This window comes from Salvia miltiorrhiza, chromosome 7, assembly GCF_028751815.1.
Source record: "Salvia miltiorrhiza cultivar Shanhuang (shh) chromosome 7, IMPLAD_Smil_shh, whole genome shotgun sequence".
NCBI lineage: Eukaryota > Viridiplantae > Streptophyta > Magnoliopsida > Lamiales > Lamiaceae > Salvia > Salvia miltiorrhiza.
Window position 1 is genome coordinate 54,695,645 of NC_080393.1, and position 23,810 is coordinate 54,719,454.

Sequence of the window (23,810 nt, forward strand, 5' to 3'; positions counted from 1 at the left end):
AACGGTGTACACAATTCTCAAATAACGTGTTAGGCTATAAGAGAACCTCAATTGATTCGTTGTGGCGAGCCTTAAACAGAGCAGAGTGCACATAAACATTTTATTGGATAAACAGTTTATATTTCACGAACATTTAAGCTCAATAGCTAAATCATACATTTGGAAAAATAAGCTCACCTGTTTAGGCAAAGTCTGTCGTTTAACCTTATCTCTGAATCAGAATAGCAGTGCTAATCCTCCTGACGTTCAAAGCCTACAAGAAATCTATTCTTAATAGGTCTCTTTAATCTAAACTCAAGTCACGGTAAAGTGCTTAACATTCTATGATTCACTTAGCCGGGTTTTCAAAATTTAATGAATAAATAAATGAAAATAAATCTCTTGAGTTAAGAACACCAACAATATTCTTACTCGACTTTCTCTTGTAATTGGAAATATAAATAACCAATTAAATCATGATGCAATGCATGACTCATTTCATACTCAAGCATATAATAAGTGTTTACTTAGAATATGTACATAATAATAATATCATATCATTATGCAAATTATTCTTTAAATAAATTAATCAAACTAAGTAAGTCTAATTAATTAAAATAGGGCAGCCCAAATAAATAAGAAGAATCGGGCCTGATCATTTAAAATAACCCAGCCCAACAAAATAAAAACTTCAGCCCACTTCACTAAATAAATAAAATGGACCCAGCTAATTAAATGAAATAAAATCAGCCCATCTGAAAAAAAAGAAAGGCCCAAAGAATTGGCCCAAACCTTAACCCTCCTTCCTTATTCAAACACACGACACTGTCACACACACACACACGCAATTGAAATCTTCTCTCTCTCTCTCACCGACACCAGAAAATTCGCCCCCTTCCCTCTCGGAATTCCGCCGCCAAAGATTGCCGGAGAAGCAGCGGCGACAAGCCGCGCCACCCTCGGCTCTCCCTTCACTCTCTCGAATTCCGCCCCCATCACTCGCCCTCTATCTCACCAAACCCAGAACTCCCTCCGACGACTGCACCAGACCAGCCGCCGCTGAACTCCCACCCTCTTCACTCAAATCGGCCGACAGCAGCAGAAGAAACGGACTGCCGTCGCGGCCTCCACCTCCCTCGGCTCTCTCAACCCTCCCCTGTTCACGGATCCGGCGGCCGCAGCAGCAGGATCTAACCACCGCCGCCCTTCTCACCCTCTCTCTCTCTGCGCACTCCGGTCAACAGTGGCGCGGAGCCACCGCCGGTCGCCGCCTGCCCTCTCCCCTGATTTCGACTCACACACAGCAAGCACACACTCAACATCATAAGCTTCTTCACCCTTCTATTTCAATTCAACAGAAAAGACATTTTGTAATTGCTTTTACAAACATATGTATTGTAGATATACAAAGATATATGCATATATATATATATATAAAGTTTGCATCTTTCTCAAATTGCAAAAGCTTGTATGGTATGTTGGTTTAGTAGAATAGCACATATAAAATGCTTGGATTATGAAATCGAAGCAACGAGATAAGGGGTTTAAGAGGAAACCTTAAGAGGTTTCGGTTGAGCTTCGTTCCTGTTGTTGCTTGAACGAGGAGTTGATGGTTTAACTCTTAAAGAAGGAAGGGATAATGAAGGTGCCGAGAAAGGCTCCACACTTGCTTAATCAAGATTTACAAAATATCTCATTAACAAAATATCTTGACAAAATATCTTGATGTTTAGTGGGTTGATTTGGGCTCAAGGATTAGTGAATTGATTTGGGCTTAATGGGCTTGGACATATATGTTAATGGATCTCATGTGACTATTTACTAATAATTAATAATTAAAACTTAAGGCCCATATATAAAAAAATTAAACTCCAACACACTTGAATAATTAAAGTCCAACATAGACTTTAATTTAAAATGTAAAAATCAATATCAGTAATATGTAAAATATTTCACATAAGCACATACTCATTTAAATTAATGTGCAATGCACAAATTTTTTTTTAAATAACTTAAAAATTTACAAATGTTTTCGTAAATCATTTTTGTTGGAATTAAATAAATTCTTTTTCTCAATCCGGCGTGAATCATCTTAAGTCTAAGTTCAAAATTATTCTAAACTTAGTTCGAGGAAATGGGGTATTACAATATCTTTGTAGTAATCTCCTTCTTTACCGGATATTTGATAGTCTTTGAGATAACTCCAAATCCCGAAAAATCAGGGCTGTTAGACCATGAACAACCTTGTTATCGTTGGATTGTTATCGATCGGTCTTAGCGTCCGTGGAATTAGGCCTCCTTCCCGGCGCGTGACAGAAATGAACAGATATGGAACATATGAAAGGAAAATGATCGGCCGATCCAACTTTATGAAATGAAAGAAAATGTTTAGTAAGCACAGGTCCTTCAAGTAAAACCCTGTGTGTTACTGTTGGCAATACAATAAATGATATAAAATGTTATGTTTCTGGCATATGTTCACTGAGTATTTTTACTCAGCCTGCATGTTGTTTTCTCTAATGTGCAGATTGAGCGGGTGATGGAATGGGGTGGAGTTGAGCGGATGTACCATTGAATGTAAATTAATAATGTAACCTTGAGTATACATCTCCATATATATAACTCACATGTATTTTCCGCTGCTAGATACTCTGATTTTGCTAAGGTTTGAATTTAAGTTTGATACTCTTTTTGTTGAGTAAATCCAATTCGACGGGTCTTCCCGATACGAATGTTCGTAATTCCCCAAGTGATCGGTCATGATCCTAATGTTATATAAATAAATGTCTCTTTCCTAAAATGTTTTATTGTTAAGTAAATGCCCCTTTCTTTCCCCGCTTCTTAATTCCATTCCCGAGTCATAACCCCGATTAAACCATCCTTAGGGATTGCGGGCTGTGACACTCTTAGCTCGCTAAGACACAACAATGTCTTCTCTGCGACTGCTAAGATCTTTTGGAGTCAGAACATTGGTCTGAACTCCTCTCGGCTCAAACTCTTTTTTTGGTCAATTGAAAGGAGATTCAAAAACTACCAACTAGATCACAGAGAACAAGCTCTCTGTAATCGGTAACTTAGGCTTTAGATAAATAATATTTGCCTAAGGTTCTAAGAGAATATATGTAATCAGTAGAAGATTTTCGCTTTAGGATTCTCTTCTTCAATTCAAACTTTGGAAGGCTTTGATTGGCTGAGTGGCGATTTTGGCAGCGTTTCAGCTTGTGTATTTGAATCAGTGAAGATTGAAGTGTTCCTCGAGCTTTATTTATAAGAGAGGTCTTGAATAGATTCGTTGGCGGAGATGGTTTTCAAGAATTCATCATTTGAGAAATTTGAACTTGACTGAGGCTTCAATCTTCGAGGTTCCTTATTTGGTAAGAAACGGCTACTCAGGTACAAGAGAAAAGACGTCTCTGAAAAGGTAATCACAAAAAAGGAATGCTCTACAGAGAATGGACGATCCTTAAAATCTCTGCATTTAATGCGACTGTACTTGGAGTGTGTGGCTTCCTTTTAACTTCTGAAGTATCAGTCCGAGTAAGAAGTTTAACTGATACTTGACTTTAGTATCAGTTCGCTAAATCCATGTGGCATGCATGAGTGAATCAGTCATAGTTGATCCTTTAGTTGAGAAACTCGTTTAGTCAAATATCAGTATTTGACTCTGCCTTAAATCGCGACATCATTTGAGTCCTCCGGTCTTCAGCCTTCAGAACACTAACTAAAGTAGTAGGAGAATTCCAACACTTGAGTTTGAAAAGTTCTAGTCTATTACAAAGAAAACTTAACGATTTTGGTATCATCAAAACTAGGGCTAGGATATTTTACTAAGTTCCCAACATATTTAAATATATAAAAAAAAATATAGTAACAATTTAATCATATAACCAAATATGGGCCAGAACAGAAAATACGAATTGGGATACTCAAAACCCTTGATTATTTCTATCATTTGAGCTAGTTTTGCTTGATTCATATCTAATTGAAAAGGCGAGATTGGAGAAATCCTATTCTTGAGGATAAAAAATAGTCAATCATGCATTTTATTAATCATGAAAAGTAAATGCCCTCTTAGTGTATTGTAAGTGGAGAGAGTCACACTTAGTATTAATAATGATAACTAATTATATTGTGAAGTTTTCAAAAAAAAAAAAAAAAATAGACTAATTTTTATAGAATTGTTATTTATTTATTTATTTATTTTTATGGACGGATAGAGTATAAGTGTTCTAAGTTTGTTTGAAGGGAACTTTGTACTATTTTTTAGAATAGGGACTAAAAATTTGTTTTGTCTATACAAAATTATTGTGGATTGAAAGATTCACATGATTAATGCATATAAAGTTGCATATGGTATTTTTCAAGAATTTAGATATATGGATTTATTCCCCAACAATTATCGATCTAAGTATTTTTCCTTTTCCAAATTTTTCTTAACGTCAATTTATATAAATTTATAAATTGAATATTTTATTATGGATAATAAAGTAATCTTTGTTAAGAAAAGAAATTAGCCAAGTTGAGTGAGACACCCAGAAAGGAATACTAGCCAAACTGAATGGGACGGGGAAGTATATGTAATTTCAGGCATATTAGTTACTTTGCTGCAACTTACCAACTTGTGAAGAGACCATCATAGCGACGTGGGGACACAAGCATGTTAATATTAAAATTAAATCATGCTCAACACAAATAATCATGCTTATACAAATTCAATTAAACATGCTATTCACCTCTCCCCATCGACAACACAATTAACATAAATGATAATTTGAATTACAATAAGTTTAAACATAATTTAATCTAAATCATGTAACTTAACACAATTCAACTAATATAGCCTAATCAATCTAAATAATCTAATCTAAAATGCCATAACTTGTGTGAATCAACGTTCAATCTAATTATCTAAATCATGTAACCTAATACACCTAATTTGTCACGACCGGACTTAATTAAGGATAATTAAACCGGGAAACCATGACTAAGGGAGGGAGATAAGAAGCGGGAGTAGAAAATGGGAGTGAATAAATAGAGAAGGATCGTACTTTTCATTAATAACGAAGGAAACATCTAATATATATATAACGAAGGTTTAGTTGCAATGATTCGATTGAACTAGTAAGTTCGGATATCTCCGACTTAGCCAAAATAACATAAGACTTCTTTGAGTACGCAGCGGAAGTAATAAGGTTTCTGATTGCATGTATGAAGATATGTACCCAAGAGTTTTTCAAAACATATAACATCGAGACAAAAGAAGATCCTGCTCGTCACTTCATCACCATCGGCTACTGCTCAACCTGCACATTTATAAATACATGCAGGGCTGAGTACAAAGGTACTCAGTGGGCACATAAGCCTATAATGAAATATAACATGCTTCGTAAAGTTGTAAATTGTCATGCCATCATAAACAGTACAGCAAGGGGGTTTTTCGCTAAAAAGGCCCAAGCTTACTAAATTCTTTTGTGATTCTTAAAGTTCAACTGATCAGTCTAAGTTCTCTTATAATCTATCATATCTGAAGCTGTGTGCCGGAGAGGTGGCCACCTCTCACGGTCACTTGACCGGCCAACCCGCTAGATGACTCACGGTCACTGGTGTACACTAGCCCTGGCAGGATAGCTATCAACTGCTCAGGACCCGAATTCGATTACATAACTGGCAAAGCCACATCAGATAGATATCATACTGAAATTGAAAACATTTTATGGCAAGACAATACTTGAAATAACTTCAATTCAAAGATTTTGTCATGAAATAACTTGCTTGAACGTAACATTTAAACTCATTTGATATATATGAAAGTAATGCCCACCTGATAGAAACTTTTTGTGGTACAGTAGCTCCTTGATTGATTAATAATCTCGCGCTTGACCTTTATTACGAGAATATAAATAAGATACTGCTCGAGCAAAATCCTCAAATAATGAGAATACGAAATTAACGATGCATGATCCTCTTATGCATGAATTATTATTCTGAGATAATAATCAGGGAATTTCTATTGTTAATCCAGGCTATCAGATTTAAACAAAAGCTAAGTCTCGTCTCATGAAGCCGGATAATTAACTAAAATTAATCCGTTCTCTTCAGGGTGTTCTAATCCGCCGATTAAATAAACCCCGCTCCTCGTAGTCGATAGAAAATAATAAATAAATACTTCGACTTACTCGCTTTTATCCTCGTAAAACTCAATCGGGCTTAATAAATGGGAGAAAGTACTGTTGTAAGTTTAAATAATTAAAAGGCTCGACATAAGGCCGCCTAATAATTAATTAAGTAGAAGTGGGCTTGAATAATTAATATGAAAGGCCCAATTGAAATAATTCATTGGCTTAAGTAATTAAATAAATCTTGGCCCAATGAATAAATAATTGATTAGTTGGGCTCAAATAAATAAATCAATCAAGGCCCAGCTCAGATAATACAACAGCCCAATTAAAAAATGCAGTTGGGCTTTAATCTAAATAAACTCGGCCCAAAGAAGTAATGTAATAGAGGCCCATCTGAATAAATAACACAAGGCCCAACTGAAATAAAATAGAACATGGCCCAAATTAATAATAAAGCAAGGCCCATTTCTTCTCAAATTAATCGGCCCATTCGAATCTCTCTCTCTCTCTCTCGAAAACAGTCGGCCCTCTTCTCTATCTCAACAATCAGTCGAGACCTCCTTCTTCTCTCAGAATCAGTCGAGCTCTCCCTCAAAATCAGTCAGGGTCTCAGTCGCCGTCTCTGCTCCGACCGGCGTCGGCTGCCGCCGAGCCTAGGTCCGGCGTGGCCGCACCTGCCTCTCTCTCCTTATCTCCGAAAAATAGCCGGCCCCTCTTTCTCAATGATCAGTTACGGTTCCTCTTCACGGAAGGGTTCACCGGCGCGGCTTCGGAATCCGACGAGGTCGACGGTCAGACGAACCTTCCGCCCTCGTCTCACTTCCTCCTTAGTTCACCATATCAGCCAACAGCGTCATCGAGCCCTAATTCTCTAAAATAGGACGCGACCTGTCAGCCCCTTTTCTCGCCTGAAATCGCCGGCGACGCTGCCGTATTTCGGTCTCTCCCGTCGCACCGTTGCGTCCGAAATTGCCTCTGTTGTCGTCTCTCAAAATCAGGGGAGGTCGCCCCAAGATCTGAGCCCTAATCTCGGCCTATAACTATCGCCCCCGCCATGGTTCCCTGGCCGTCAATCGGCGAAGCCGGCGTCGTCTCGCCTCTTCCACTGAGTCGCTCCGGTCCCGATTCAGATGTCAAAGTAGGCAGGGAGTCGAGCCCTGATTCCGTTGCACCTCCGCCACCATGGTTCTGCCGTCATCTCCACCGTCTGTGGAAGGCCAGCGATTCAGCGTCGTTGCTCTATTCGCGACACTACTGCTGCTGCTGTCACCCGATTTCTGCCGAGGCAGCAAGAGCTGCCGCCGTCATCGTCGTCGTCTTGGCTCAACCGAATAGGCAGCCGGTCTTATTCATAAAGCCTACCTTGCTCAAGTTGGCAGCTGAAAATTCACTTTACTCCCTTTGAAAGTTGTCGAGCAGCATCTGTGAGTGAATGAGGGAGTTTGTTGGCTGAAGTTGAGGCTAAAAAGACAAGGGTTGTTGGTGCACTTGAGTGTGCTAAGAAATAGGTGTAGAGGTAGAGTGAAGGGGATTGGAGGGGTGGGCGGCTGGCAACTGCTAAGGAATAGGGGTAGGGTGTAGGGAGAAGGGGATTGGTGGAGTTGGGCGGCTGTGGCAGAGCTGTTGCTGCTTCACACACGCACGCCTCCTCTCTCTTTTCTTTCTTCTCCTATTTCCTCCCTATTTCCTTTCTTTCTCCTATTTCTTTTCTTCTTTCTTTTATTCATTCACCTTTGATGATGCAGCCGGTGTGTAATAGGAGTATAGGAAAGAATTTTTATAACTGTAATATGTAACGTGTGATGGTGTATCTGCTCGATATTAATATCGATAGACTGTAAAAATAATTCTAAATTAAATCAGTAGATTTAAATTCGTTTGCTCATCTAATATCTAAATTAAATCCGAATATTTAATTCTCCTCACAAGCCGGAATAAATTCACGACTTAAACAAGTACAAAAATAATAACAACTAATAATATAAATAATATTTCTACTAAATAACATGACTTTGCTAAGTCAGTTATGAACTTGGAATAAAAATTATTGACTGCTCAATAATCCTTATCGTGGTTTCTCACGCGAAATAAAATAATAACTCTTCTTCAAGTATTATATAACTCAAAATCATAAGTCGAAAACAATCATAGATCAACATTAGGTTTCATCACTGAAAGATGCAATAATTAATTATCGCATTACTAATCTTAAATATAATTAAGAGGGCGGGTTACTACATAATTCAACTAATATAGCCTAATCAATCCAATCTAATATTCAATAATCATGTTCTTAATTCTAAAATATTAATAATCCTAAAATCTAACATATAAATTAAGTAAAATAAATTGCAAATTAATTATTAATTAACACATAAATTAAACATGTATTCATATAATCATCCTAAAATCTGACATATAAATTAAATAGTTTTGTAAATAAGTTGCAAAAGTAATTAATTTAGATAGCAAAGTGAAAAGACATGCGAAGTATGATGACCCTTGGTGCCAAGATGATGAAATCCGCATGAGATCGGAAAAATAAATATCTTCAAATGTGTTTGACATGGAAAAATAAATTTATCATGCGATGTGGAAAGTTTAACAATCCAAAGTTTAATAATCTTTTCACGTGAAACACTCATTTCTAAATTAGTATCTCACTAGTAACTAAGTCAAGTTTTTTGTATTATTAATTTTTTTCCAAACTCAAGTACACGCAAGCACAACTTTCACGACAATATTTATAGGTTGGTCAACTTGAGATTTAAAAAGTTAATAATAAAAAAAACAATAAACAATTCTAATAAATACGAAACAACATTTTTATGCTAAGTGCAGATTATATCACTTACTGTGTTCATAAATAAACTGTGTGAACAACAAATTATACAGACAAAAAATTGAAAATCATGTTGCATTGGACATTTCACACATGCACACATGAAAATTTGATACCTCTACCACATCAAGATTATTCATATATTCCGAAACAGACATCCTAAAGTCAAAAAAAAAAAAAAAGAATCTGCAAGATACCAAACTGCACCTCGAAGTCTAGATCTGTCTATCACCGACGATCCTACGTCAAATCAGCTGCTTGTGGCTAACTATGCACGAACAGATTTAGACTTCGAGGTGCATATTAGCTATGTTTATATATACCATACACATGCGCATGTAGGGGACAGCTAAAATAAGTGCACTTCTTAAGATATAAAATAAGAATCATTTTCAGCCCTTAGATCGTCAAGATCTACGGTTGATTCATCATCTTGTTAGATGACTTCATGGTCATGAGTTCAAATCCCAAAGGTAGCAAAAATTTAATTTTCGCAATTCATACCTTTATACAACAAATCCATACGTGTTCTATATAAAATTCATACATTTTTCCTAGTTCTTATTTCTTATTTTAAGAGGTGCTCTCACGGTAGCCCTTTCTGGCGCAAGTATATACATATATAGGGGTTGACTAAAATAAAAACATCTATTAAAATATAAAATAGGAACCATTTTCAGCCCTTATACCGTGATACCGTGAATTCATACGTTTCTAAATAAAATTCATACATTTTTGCTGGTTCGTAGTTTTTATTTTAAGAGTTGTTTTTACCGTAGCCCCTCCCTATATATATATTGTAAAATATTCATTCAAAAACCTTTCTCAAAAATTCAAGAGCCTACAAGCTTGCATTAGAAAAATCTTCATAATTATAAAGATGGTAAAGTTGAAAATGAACAAATAAACCCCCAAAAAATGAGGCGCAGTCTGTTAGTAAGACGCTTCTCCTCCAACAAAGACGTCGGGGGTTCCAGTCACCTAGAAGACTAGAGTGTGAGTGTGAGTGTTTTTTTTTCTTTAAGTGTAACATTTTTTTTTAAAAAAAAAAAACCCCAAAAAATGAATTTATATTTTCCAGAATTAGATCACTGTATAATTCTAAAAAAGTTTGAACTCTTCAAAATTACTCATTATTTATATAGATGATACCTTTAAAAACAAACAACTCCAAAAAAAATTGAATTTCATTCTTTCAAAATTATTTTTATTTTATAAAGTAAACGACCCGTTAAAAATTCAAATCTAATTCACCCCCATTTTTTATAGATAATTTTCAAAGCTCTCTTTCTTCTCAAATTAACCGAAGTGGGACAAAGACTATTTACCTCTCAAAGAGATTGTCCAATGTCGATTTTGTATATATGAGAATCGAGGTGGTTCTTTTTTACAGCAAATATCTCTTTGTCTCATCACATTGATTTAATGAAAATAATAATAATAATAATTTGAGTGTAAGTGAAAGACAGATAAGCACCCAGCCAGAGGGAGGCTCTGCAACAATACAAAAAAAACCTTTTAACTTTTGGCCCTACTTTTCACAATTTTTGGTGGGGCAAATTAAGTTAGATACTCGATCCATTTATGTAACATTGAATATAATTAATAGAACTGAATTGATATATTCTATATATAGTGTAGCTGGCATGCATGTTCCAATCACATAAACATGTGATATGATTTGTTTTTGGAAACGTGCAAAGCATATATATATATATATAGGGAAGGGATCAATGAAGAATGCTAAATGTAGAAGGAAACAACGAAGGCTGAATAACTCAATACATTTACTGAATAAATCACGCGAGCGCATGAACGAAAATTGTACATGTTTATTCAGTAAAATAACTATTCGTGCGGTCGCGTGATTTATTCGGTAAATTTATTGACTTATTCAGAACGAAATATAGTTAATTCTTCATAGATCGCAACCCTATATATATATATATATATATATATATATATATATGTGTGTGTGTGTGTGTGTGTGTGTGTGTGTGTGTGTGTGTGAGGTTTATTTAGATAAGGTGGTAGGTGAAGTTTGAATGGCAGAAGATCCATTTTTGCACGCATTTGATTAGATAAGGTATTTAATTAATAGGTGAAAGAGAGAACACCTAGTATTTAAGCTGGAGTTTCATCAGCAGCATTTCATCCATCAATACAAATTAATTCTGTATATTTTGTAATCAAGAGAGAGAAGATGAAATCCATGGAAGCTAAAAGTCTTATTATGAGTGCTCTTTTGGTGAGCCTTGTATTCGGACAATTTCAAGTTGAGGCACAAAGGGTTTGTTGCCCAAACGTCTCTGCCCTCTTTGAATATGAGGCCTGTAGGGTAGACCTGCCCATTATAGTTTGTGAAAGTGTGGGTGAATGCAAAGCTGTTGATGGGGAAACATGTCCCACTGATTGGCTAGTTGCAAATGAAGTTGTGAGCAGCAGTTGAAAAATGTAAGCAGGCATGTTCTGCTTTCTGCACCAAGGCTTCTATTACTGCAGCCTAAACAAGCACGCATGCATGTATATCCACATCGATACCATGTAAAGATGATCCAAGGACCAAGGGGTGTATATACATGGCTTTCAATAATTCTCATGTAGTGTGGTGTGCAAGTTTCTTTCTGTCGTTTGTGTACGTCTGTCTATGTCGTAGAAGGCTAGATTCTATATCCTTCTACTTGCTGTTATCTTTTTCCTTCTCATGTTAGTCTCAAGAATGGTACCACTGTGACATACTACTTCAAGGTGCTCATTTTGAGATATTGGAATGCAAGAATAATTTGTTTTACAGGTCGGAATAAGCTTTTGAATCTTTTCTAGTTAATTTGTTGACAAATTATAAGTTATCGAAATTGAAACTTAGATAAAATTAAATTTACCCACAATATATCTTAAGTAACATGGTTAATTACTTGCAAAAAACAATTTATAAACCATAAGTATCTGTCACACCCCAATTCTTGAAACAATAACTATAACCGGTGTACGACTCATCATTTAAAATGAACAAGGGAAAAACCTTGTTAAATCCGAATAAAAGGGATAACAGTCGGGCTTAGCCCATTTGGATGAAGATAGACAGGTATTCAAGTGATACAAATCAATCAACAAGCATAATAACTTCAGGATCACAAGTTTAGTGTCATGCTTCAGATAACCAACATTTATAGAATGAAATATACTTGCGAATTACAACAAAAGATATTGTTTAGAGTCACAACATAAAGGTCTTAAGTTAAGGAAAACAAAAGACATATACTGGCTAGTTATACAGCGGAAGTCAAAATAAGGAGTTGAACTCTAGCCTCAGCTCATCCCGTCAGCACCAGCCATTAACCTGAAAAACATTTGAAGATTTTTGGGCTAAATACTAATGTACTTAGTGGACTGCAACTTTAGAAACATTTCATAATCTGAAGAACGGTTTATCCATTCATACTGACATGAATTAGAAGGTTTTGAAGTGAAATGACTTCTAAGCATGTTAAAACATTTCATATAATACTTAATTATTTTGCGCGCGTTTGCACACTCCATTCTGTTACTCGCTGTGATCCCGGACCATTTAGTCATCGACGGATCTCTGTCTCCCGCTGACTTGAACTGAGGGCGTAACCCAGCCAAGTAAAATAAACCTCGGAAATTAATCCAGACAGGCTTATCATAACTATGCTCCGGAACACATCCCGTCGAGCACCCTTATAACGCCTCTGGTTAGTGCCCGATGGAGATCAACCCACCGAGTCAGCTAACAAGTGTACACAATTCTCAAATAACGTGTTAGGCTATAAGAGAACCTCAATTGATTCGTTGTGGCGAGCCTTAAACATGGTAGAGTGAACAAAAATATTTTATTGGATAAACAGTTTATATTTCACGAACATTTAAGCTCATTAGCTCAATCATACATTTGGAAGATGTAACACCCCGCTTTTTCCTAGCTAAATTTAGAGTAATTTTGAACTTAGAAGTCAGGATGATTCACGCCGGATATAAAGAAAATGAATTTATTTTAATTCCAACAAAAATGATTTTCAAAAGTTTTGAAAATTTGAGTTATTTAATTTCATTGAGTTATTTAAATTCATATGCATTTCATAAGATTTTATTTATATGAGCCACATGGATTTTTTTTTAGTGGGCATGAAGTCATGAAATTCACTTTAAATGGGATATTAAGTTTTATAAAGTGTTTTACTTCAATGATTTTACTGCAAGGATTTCATAAAGAATCTTTTAATTGATTAGAGTCAAGAGCTCTATTTAAATTTGATTCAATCTTAACCACTACTCCTACCTCCCCACCATTACATTTTTTTTTCTTTTTCCCCCACCACTACACCTACTCTTCCACTTCACTACCAACTTACACCACCAACTCTCCTTTATGCAGACAATCAAATCCTCATAATCTTAGCAAATCTTATCATTAATCCTCTGCCATTTCAATTAGACAAAAGCCAAGTTTCAAAAGCCAAGTTTCCTTCTATTATTTCATCCGCTCTTTCCTTCTCTTTTCAACACACCCAACAAAGTTTAAAGTGCAGAGGTAAGTGTTCCAATCAATTCTATTCTTCTTCCTTGGGGATACAACCCTCCATTTTAACTATGTTTATGTTTCCAACTTCCAGCAATCAAGCAGATTCAGATCCAAATTCATTGTTAAATTATTGATTCGCAGATCCAACTTTGTGAGTTCAGAAAATTATCAAGGTTACCTCCTACTTTCTCCATACATTCATTTGTTAAACTATGATTCAAATGAAAACAGCGAACACACGCATCCATTACCACTTCTTTTAGACTATTATTGTTTCAATTGCATCAGCTTATCACTAGGGATGTCAAAGCAGCCCGAAACCCGTGGGCCGGCCCGAATAACCCGACAAAAATAGAGGGTTAGGGCTGAAAAATTCTAACCCGATAACGAATCGGGCTTATCGGGCCAGCCCGTTCGGGCTGGCGGGTTGAAGCGGGCCAACCCGGCGGGTTGTCGGGCCAGCCCGTCGGGCTGCTAAATTTAAAAAAAAAAAATAAAAAATAATAGGAATTTGAAATAAAATTTTAGGGTTTTGCTTTGAGTTATGCGCGCCTCCTCCATTCTGCCATTCTTCCTCGGTTCCTCCTTTCTTTTCCCAATTTCAATTTAACTCGCCACGCCGTCCGCCACCACTCCGGCCATCCATGCCGTCCGCTGCAGTCGCCGTTTGCCACTGACCCGGAACCACCAGGTCAACCACTGCTGCACGCTGGCACCGCACCACCACGACACGACACCTCCACTCGCATCAGCGGCCGCCTGGAACTACCAGCTCGAGTCGCCGCCTCAGCCGCCACCACCTCCGGCCTCCGGCCCCGCCCCGCCCCTGCCTCTGCCGAAAGCCGCCTCAGCTATCATCTGGTATGTATGTTTAATTGTTTATGTTGAAATACTTTTCTGTTTTAATGGGCACATTCTTATCAGCTCGAGCTATAAATTTTTTGCTGCAAATGCAGCAGCTGTATGTTTAATTGTTTAGGTTGAAATTCTTATTTGTTTATTTAGATGGGAGATTTTGATTTCTTATCAGCTCGAGCTATAAACTGAATCTCAGTTTATTTTGTCTTTTCTTTTCTTCTTTATTGGATGGAATAATCCGACTTGATTTGGAAGGATGATGGTGATTATGTATGGCATGGAATTTCTTATGGTTCGAGCTATAAATTTGGAAGGGATGATGTTGATAATGTATGGCATGATGCTGATAGTGTTTGGCTTGAGCTATAAATTTCTTATCAGACTTGACTATGATTTAATGCATTCAACTTTATGTTACATGGGATTTAATTCCAACTTTAAGTCAAAGTTGTAATGCTCAGATGGCTGTTACTGCACTCATATATTCTGATACCAAATTAATTTATTTATCTTCCTTCCAATTCAAAAGATGAACTACATACTTAAAATTAATAATTACATTGGAATTGTTTGCTTATTGTTGTAGGTGTTAAAGATGGAGGACTCATCTCCAAGTGTTGATATGGAGAGTGGTATTTTTATTTTTTTAACAAGTTGAACATTTTTCCTTCAAAAAAACAAGTTGAACATTTTATTATTATTAACTTATTTTATATGTCGTAATCTTGAATATTTTATATTTTTGCATTTCATGCTTGGCTATATAATTTATATATTTAATATTTATGTATATTTTATACATTATACATTAGATCATTAAGAATAATGTAATACAAATGATAATTTTATTTTTACACCTTTAAAACCTCCAACCCGATGGGCTAGCCCGAAACCCGAACGTTTAGGATTAGGGTTGGAGATTTACAACCCGAAAAAACCTCCAACCCGATTAGCCCGCACCCGATTAACCCGGAACCCGATAGGGCCAGCCCGAAAACCCGATGGCTGGCCCGATTGACATCCCTACTTATCACCATCAGAGAACCATCAACAGAATAATACACTCGCACACATTTTACTATATTCTCTAATCTATTACATGTACAATCAGTTTTAATAAAAAGAAATGAATGATTGAAAGAACAGATTAATAAAACCCTAATTTTGCTTTTGTGCGTGTAACTGGAATTTGGGGGGGGGGATGAGTCTCCTGTCCTTGTGTGTCCGAGTCAGGGGAGGGAGTGAGACAGCCGGCGGCTGCTCACGGCCGGCGACGGTGCGGCGGCAGGCGGCGCTCAGTCCCTGTTCTGCCAGAAAACAAGAGAGGAGATGAGAGAGTTTAGGATTTTAGTTTTCAAATAAAAAAAAGAGAGAGAAAGGGGAGGACAGAGAGAAAAGGGGGAGAAACTTACCTCTTTCCGGTGGCGACGCGGCGGCGGAAGCACCACGACTGCTGCTGTCGGCCAAAGGAGAAAGAGAGGCAGGGCAGTGGTTGCGCCGGATCTGGAAAGGGAGGTGGCGGGCCGATCAGCTGCTGCTATTGCCGTGACTGTTGTCGATGAGAAGGAGATGAGAGGTGGGAGGCATGGACGAAGGGAGAAGGTGCCTGGGCAGCGCCGCTGTCGACGCAGGGGCGGCGATGGTGGTGCTGCTATCGGCCAGGAGAGAGAAGGAAGGTGAGGGTGACGCCGGGCAGGAGATGGTGGCGGCGGGGGTCGCCGGAAAAGGAGGGCGCGGCCGCGGCTTGGCGCGGCGAGGAGAGAGGTCGATGGGGAGCGAGAGATGAGGGAAGAGGGAGAGAAGTTGAGGAGAAGAGAGGGGGAGGCAGAACCGCCAGCATCCGGCGGCAGCACTGCCGTCCGGCGCGAAGCGGCAGGGAGACGTGAGAGAGGCGAGAGAGATGAGTGTTGTGTGTATGTGTGTGCGTGTGTTATGTGTTTTGTGTGTGTGGTATATGTTGTATGTATTAGGGTTAGGTTAGGTTTTTGGGGCTCAAGCCCATCTTCATTCCATGGGCCATTTAGTTTAATTCTTTGGGCTGAGTGATTTTATTTAAGTATGGGCTGCATTTTTTTTAACTATGTCTGGACTGCCCTTTTATTTAAATCCGGGCCTATGTCTTTTATCCAGTTGGGCTGTATTGTTTTTAAAGAAAATGAGTTACTCTTTTAAATTTTAATAGTTTGGGCCTTTATTTTAATTACTTGGGCTGCGAAATTTTAAGAACTAGCCCTACATTTAATTATTTTGGATAGTCCATAATTTAATTAATTTGACTATAATTACTTTGATTAATTATTTTAAAGATGATTTGCATAATAATATTATATTATTATTATGTGCATATTTTAAGTGATTACTTATTATATGCTAAGCATGACATGCATTTGCATATGCATTTTTGCAAATAAAAGTACTCATGATTTAAATTGGTTTTCATTAAATCCAATTTTCAAAAGAAAGCCGAGTAAGAATATTGTTGGTGTTCTTATCTCAAGAATTTTAGTTTCAATTATTTATTCATTAAAGTTTAAAAACCCGACTAAGTGAATCATAGAATATTAAGCACTACACCATGATTTAAGATTAGCTTCACGAGACCTATTAAGAATAGAATTTCTTGTAGGCTTTGTAACCAGGGGGATTAGCGCTGCTTTTCCAAGACAGGTTTATATGTGATTATGATCTTCAGGCTTTGCCTAACCAGGTGGGCTTACTTTCCAAATGTACAAAGTATGATTGAGTTATTAAGCTCTAAATGTTTCAATGAAATGCAAATTATTTATTCAATGTAATGAAAACTGTTTATCCAATAAAATGTTTATGTGCACTCTGCTCTGTTTAAGGCTCGCGCAGTTAATCAATTGAGGTTCTCTTATGACCTAATACGTTGTTTGAGAATTGTGTACACTTGTTAGTTGACTCGGTGGGTTGATCTCCATCGGGCTCTAACCAGAGGCGTTATAAGGGTGCTTGGCTGGATGTGTTCCAGAGCATGTATCATGTAAGGCCTGCCTGGGTAGCGTCCCGAGGTCAAATCAACTTGTCTGAGTTACGTCCTCAGGGCAAGTGCAATGAGAGAAATGGATCCGTCGGTGGCTAAAAGGTTCGGGATCACAGAGAGTAACAGAAATGGAGTGTGACATGTGCGCACAAATGAAAGAAAATGTTTTAACATGCTTAGAAGTTATTTCAATTTAAAACCTTCTAAGTCATGTCAAGTATGATTGGATAAACTGTCTTTATTAAAATATAAAATGTTTTAGAAAATGCATGCCCACTAAGTACATTAGTACTTAGCCCAAAAATACTTTCAAATGTTTTCAGGTTGGCTGGCAGGTGCTGACGGGACGGAGCTGAGGCTAGAGTTAAATTCCTATGTTAGACTTCCGCTGTAGCAATTACTCATTTCAGTCTTTTGTTTTCCCAACTTAAGATCTTCATGTTAAATTTCAAATGATATATTTGACCGAGCTTAGGCTATTCACTACTAAATTTATGCCAATGAATGTCGGTTGTCAGAAGCATGAAAACAAAACTTGTGATCCAAAGGGGCATAGCCCGATTTTCTATCCTATTTCGGGTTTTTACAAGGTTGTTCCTTGTTTATTTCTATGAATTAGTTGCACCTCGATTATATTTATTCATTCAAGAATTGGGGTGTGACAGAATGGAATTATAAATAACCAATTAAATCATGATGCAATGCATGACTCATTTCATACTTAAACATATAAGTGTTTACTTAAAATGCACAAGTGCTCTACTCCGTTCTGCTTTGTTACGTTATGCTTTGCTCTGGTATACTACGCTCTACTCAACTCTGGTATCTCAGCTCTGCTCTACCACTCTGGCATCTCAGCTCTGCTATCCCAGCTCTGCTCTACAGCTCGGGTTCCCCAGCTCTGCTAGTCAGCTTTCCTCTTCAGCTCTGCTCTTTAGCTCTGTTAGTCAACTCTGCTCTTCAGCTCTGCTAGTCAGCTCTGCTCTTCCGCTTTGCTAGTCAGCTCTGCTCTACAGTCTAGCTCTGTTATGAAATCTAGCTCTGCCCTTTCACTCTGCTCTGCCCTTTCGCTCTGCTCTGCCATTTCGCTCTGTTCTGCCCTTCGCTACTCTGCTCTCATCTCCCTACTCTGCACACCCGCCGTCTCTCCCCTTTCTCAGCTCCAGTATACCTCACGCCGATCACCTCCTTGGCAACGGTGAAGCGCCGTCACCTCCCTTTGTTTCCGGTGACCGCAGCAAGCCACGGCTGCTACCCTCACTCTCATCTCCTCTAGATCTGACGAAAACGCGACCCATAGGCCACGCCTCCGCCGAGCCTTAGATCCCTAATTCAGCCACCACCGCCCTTACTCTACCTTTGACTCTCTCTTACTCCGGCGACAGACGACTAGGTCTCCGCCGACAGCAACAATCCCCTCCGACTCGGCACCTCAGACCCAACGCAGAACAAATCCAACTCAAGACTCTACCTTTCTTCTTATTCTTTTAACACAGACATCATGTATGCAAGCATAAACATAAACAGAGTATGCACAGTTCAGATACAATGTATGCGTGTGATTCTTGTTTGAAATATCATTCTATTTAAACATGATATGAATAAAAGGGTAATGGAGTTCATAGATGAAACCTTGGCTTGATGAACTTGGCAGATGTTGGGAAACTGGTTTGGTGCTGTGTGAATCGAGAGCTATGGTTGCTGCGTTTGAAGCTCAGTCCGAGTGGAAACGAGAGAGATGAAGTGAGTGAATTGAGAGAGAATGATTTGGGTGAACTTGCGGTGGAAGTAAACAGTGAGGCGATTGAGTGGAAAATATCAGGAAAAATATCTCCGAATTAAAATATCAGGACTGTAATATTCGTCAAGCTTTGCTAAACAAATAGCTCGGATAAATGCTTGAATGCTTAATTAAATAAATATGCAATGCATATAAATTTAATAACTAAATTTACAAATGCTTTTGTAAATTAATTTTTGTTGGAATTAAAATAAATTCTTTTTCTCAATCCGGCGTGAATCATCTTAAATCTAAGTTCAAAATTATTCTAAACTTAGCTCGAGGAAATGGGGTATTACTCCCTCCTTAAAAAAAATTTCGGCCCTGAAATTATATTTCTGGTATTCTAGCTTATGATACTGGTCATTCGTTTCATTCATCTCTTTTGTGGCCTTTTCCATCCTGTGATGGTTCCACTTCATGACGAGAACAATATTATTGTCTCATAAAACTTGAACCTTGCGATCAAGTATCTGGACTGATTTCTCTTCATAACTTAGGTCCTGGCTAGGACTACTTTATCTTGCTTAATCACATGCTTTCTTAATTGCGAGATGCAATACGTATTGTATACATCCACAATGTTTGGTGGCAGAGCCAACTTATAGGCTACAAAGGCCTAACTTATCTAGGATCTCAAAAGGTCCTGTATAACGGGGTCGTAACTTGCCCCTCTTTTCGAAACGTATAACTCCCTTTGAGGGATAAACTTTGAGAAAAACTCGATCCCCAACATTGAATTCTAACTCCGATCGGCGTTTATCGGGGTAAGACTTTTGTCTATCTTGAGCTTCTTTGATTCTTTGCTTGATGTGGCCGACCTTCTCAACCATCTGTTGGACCAGTTCAGGACCTAACAGGCTTTTTTCACCCACTTCATCTTAGTAAAGTGGTGAACTACATTTTCGGCCATACAAGGCCTCATATGGACCATTCCAATTTGTTGCTTGATAACTGTGGTTATAAGAAAATTCTACGAGAGGTAACAAATCCTCCCAACTTCCACCTTTGTCTGCGACAATCGTTCGCAACATATCTTCTAGAATCTGAATCGTTCTTTCTGACTGTCTGTCAGTCTGAGGGTGGTACGCTGTGCTGAAGTTCAGCTGAGTGCCCATTGCTTCTTGTAAACTTTTTCCAGAAACGCGATGTGAATCTGGTGTCACGATCTGTCGTGATAGATACACGTACACCGTGAAGGCGTATTATCTCTTTGACATATAACTTCACAAGTTTCTCCAATCCAAATGTAATTTGAATTGGCAGAAAGTGCGCTGACTTTGATAATCGGTCCACTATGACCCAAAAAAGCAGTGTTTCCACGTGCTGACTTCGGTAGGCTTACTACGAAGTCTATGTTGATGTGCTCCCACTTCCACTCAGGAATGGGTTTGACTTGTTGACATGCGAAACATCGCTCCACAACAACGCTACATCTCTTTTCATTTCTTTCCACCGGAAAATTTTCTTTAAATCCCGGTGCATCTTTGTACTGCCTGGATGTGCAATGTATGGAGTATCATGAGTCTCGCTCATAATCTCGTTCTTTAACTCTTCATTGTGCGGCACACACAATCTCTCACCAACCATAAGTGCATTATTCTTTACTTCAGTGAAGCCTTTCGTTTCACTCGTTCTTGCAGCAAGACGCATCTTCTCCAAGAACCAATCTTCTCTTTGTGCTTGCACAATTCTTTCTCTCAAATCAGGTTTAGCTGTCAGCGCAGCTACACAACCCGATACTGTGTTCGGAGGATGAACAATCTCTAAACTGAGTGAGGCAAAGTCACGAATCAGTTCCTTCTGCTGGGTGATGAAATATCCTAGCTTAGCCTTCGTCTTTCAACTCTGGGCGTTAGCTACTACGTTCACTTTTCCTGGATGGTAACTAACGGTGTTATCGTAATCTTTTACTAATTCGAGCCATCTTCATTGTCTCATGTTCAAATCCTTTTGCTCGAAGAAGTACTTTAAACTCTTATGATCTGTAAAGATCTCACACTTAACTCCATAGAGGTAGTATCTCCAAATCTTCAGCGCGTGCACGACGGCAGCTAGTTCTAAATCATGAGTCGGGTAGTTCAGCTCATGGGGCTTCAATTGACGAGACGCGTATGCTATCACCTTTTGATCTTGCATCAACACGCAACTCAATCCTACTTTCGAGGCATCAGTGTATACCACGAATTCTTCATTCTCTTCTGGTATTGCTAACACTAGTGCAGTAGTTAGCCTTATCTCGAGCTCCTTAAAACTTTGCTCACAAGCTTTAGACCAAACATATTTAGTCCCTTTTCTCAAACGAATTCTTCATTCTCTTCTGGTATTGCTAACACTGGTGCAGTAGTTAGTCTTGTCTCGAGCTCCTTAAAACTTTGCTCACAAGCTTCAGACCAAACATATTTAGTTCCTTTTCTCAAAAGTTGAGTCATTGGCCTAGCCAATTTCGAGAATCCTTCTATGAACCTTCTGTAGTAACCTGCCAGACCGAGGAAACTTCTGATCTCATTGATGTTTGATGGTGCCTTCCATTTCTTGACTGCTTCGACCTTGGCGGGGTCTTCTTTGATTCCTTCAGTCGATACTACGTGACTTAGAAACATAACTTCCTTCAACCAAAATTCACACTTGTTGAATTTGGTAAACCATCTCTCATTGCACAGGGTTTTGAGTATGATGCGTAAGTGCTCTTCATGTTGTTCTTCGGTCTTAGAGTATACGAGGATGTCATCGATAAACACTTAGACAAACTATCGAGAAATTGATGGAACACTCTGTTCATCAAATCCATGAAAACGGCTGGGGCATTCGTTAAATCGAAGGGCATCACTATGAACTCATAATGTTCGTAACGCGTTCGAAACGCTGTCTTTAGGGATGTCTTCTCTTTTCACCCTGAGTTGGTGGTAACCAGATCTTAGGTCAATCTTGGAAAATCGGCTCATCTCAACTGATCGAGCAGGTCGTCTATCATCGGAAAAGGATATCTATTCTTTATCGTGAGCTTGTTCAAAACTCTATAGTCGATACACATCCTTAGTGAAATATCTTTCTTCCTAACGAATAGGACTGGTGCTCCCCACGGTGATACGCTAGGTCGTATGAAACCTAGGTCCAACAATTCTTGTAGTTGTATTTTAAATTCTTGTAACTCCGGCAGAGCCATTCTGTAAGGTATCTTGGATACTAGCGCTGCTCCAGGTTCTAGATCTATCGTGAATTCTAGTTGTCGATCTGGTGGCAAACCAGACAATTCTTTGGAAAAAACATCTTTGATAACTCGCACCACTGGGACATCTTCGATCGTTTTCTCTACTTCATGTTCTCATGTCAAACTGACTAGGAAAGCCTGACACTCTCCCTTCCTCATTATCTTTGTGGCTTTCATCGTCGAAATCACTGGCACCCTTCCTCCCATTCTTATGCCATGAAAACTCGCCTTCTCTTTTCCAGTGGATTGGGTTTCCTCCAGTTCCCTCGTTCCACTTTCTTTTTCCTTTACCACCATCTTGAGGTGGTATGAATCCAAACTGTCCCGGAGCTTTTCCTTTCTCCTTTGGTAGTAAAGACTCGATGGTGAGAGCTCTGCTTAGAATTTGTGCATAAGTGAGACCTCCCTGACTTGCTAGGGAGATTGATATCTCGTGGCGCAGTCCATTCCTGAATTTCTCTGCGCGTTTCTCATCAGTATCCACTAAGAGTGGAGCATATCTTGACAGCTGGTTAAAAGCCCTGTCATACTCAGTTACTGTCCCAACCCTCTGCTTCAAGTTCCAGAACTCGTTCTGTTTCTTCTGTCTACAGCATCCCAATATGTATTTCTCATACAACTCATTCTTAAAATCCTCCCAAGTGAAATTTTCCCACTGATCCTCAGTCATTGTGCGCCTCGCCGATTCCCACCAGAAGTCGGCTTCGTCTACCAGTTGGTAGGTTGCGCAAGTCACTTTGTCTTCATCGTCGCAACAGATGTAGCTGAAGATTCGCTCTACTGTTCTAACCCATTTCTCGGCGTCCATGGGACCGCCCAGACCATCAAACGTTGGAGGCTTTTCCTTACGAAACTTTTCCTCAGCAGTACGCTCTGGTGCTACTTGAGGGATAGGATGTTCAGGGATGAATCCCCTGCCGCATCCGCGACCGCATCCTCTCGGAGTGCCTTCCATTCTTGATTAACGAATGAAATCAACACAAAAGTGAGATTCATTCCGCATGCATGCATACATACATACATAGATATACACAAGGTATATCGCTTGTATAGTGTAACCATGTGAAATGTTAACTTTATGTGGAAACTGATCTATCTTGGTGGAATACTCAAGTGAATCTTAATCTCATCTCATTGCTTCTACGTTATAACATATCTATGTTAAACGTTTCTATCTTACCAGTCCTTACTTAAATCGATCAAGTGGAGCTATCACGACTAACATTCCCAAGGCATTCTTGGGTGGCACTCAAACAGTATGTAAGAGTTCCCATCATTCTGATCGTATAGGCAGTGAACCTAAAACGATAACATAAACTTTCTCATTCGTTCATTCTCTTTGAAACCTGAAACATGTGGACATTAAATGCCACATGAAACTTTTCTATTGCCGGAAAGATTCAAAGGATCTAACTCGACCATACATCTGGAATTCGTGAAAGGCTCGATAGTCCTAAACACGACTTTAACTCAT

General features: G+C 38.6%; 1 protein-coding gene across 1 annotated transcript; it reads right to left on the bottom strand.

Annotated features, from left to right (window-relative positions):
• Nucleotides 1-22,442: 22,442 nt before the first annotated feature.
• Nucleotides 22,443-23,291, bottom strand: LOC130994424 (uncharacterized). Its single transcript, XM_057919468.1, has one exon. It carries the CDS (start codon nt 23,289-23,291, stop codon nt 22,443-22,445), a length of 849 nt encoding a protein of 282 aa, XP_057775451.1.
• Between the last annotated feature and the right edge of the window lie 519 nt (nt 23,292-23,810).

Coding starts and splice junctions, on each gene's coding strand:
- LOC130994424 (XM_057919468.1), bottom strand. CDS start 23,291: ATGGAAGGCACTCCGAGAGGATGCGGTCGCGGATGCGGCAGGGGATTC.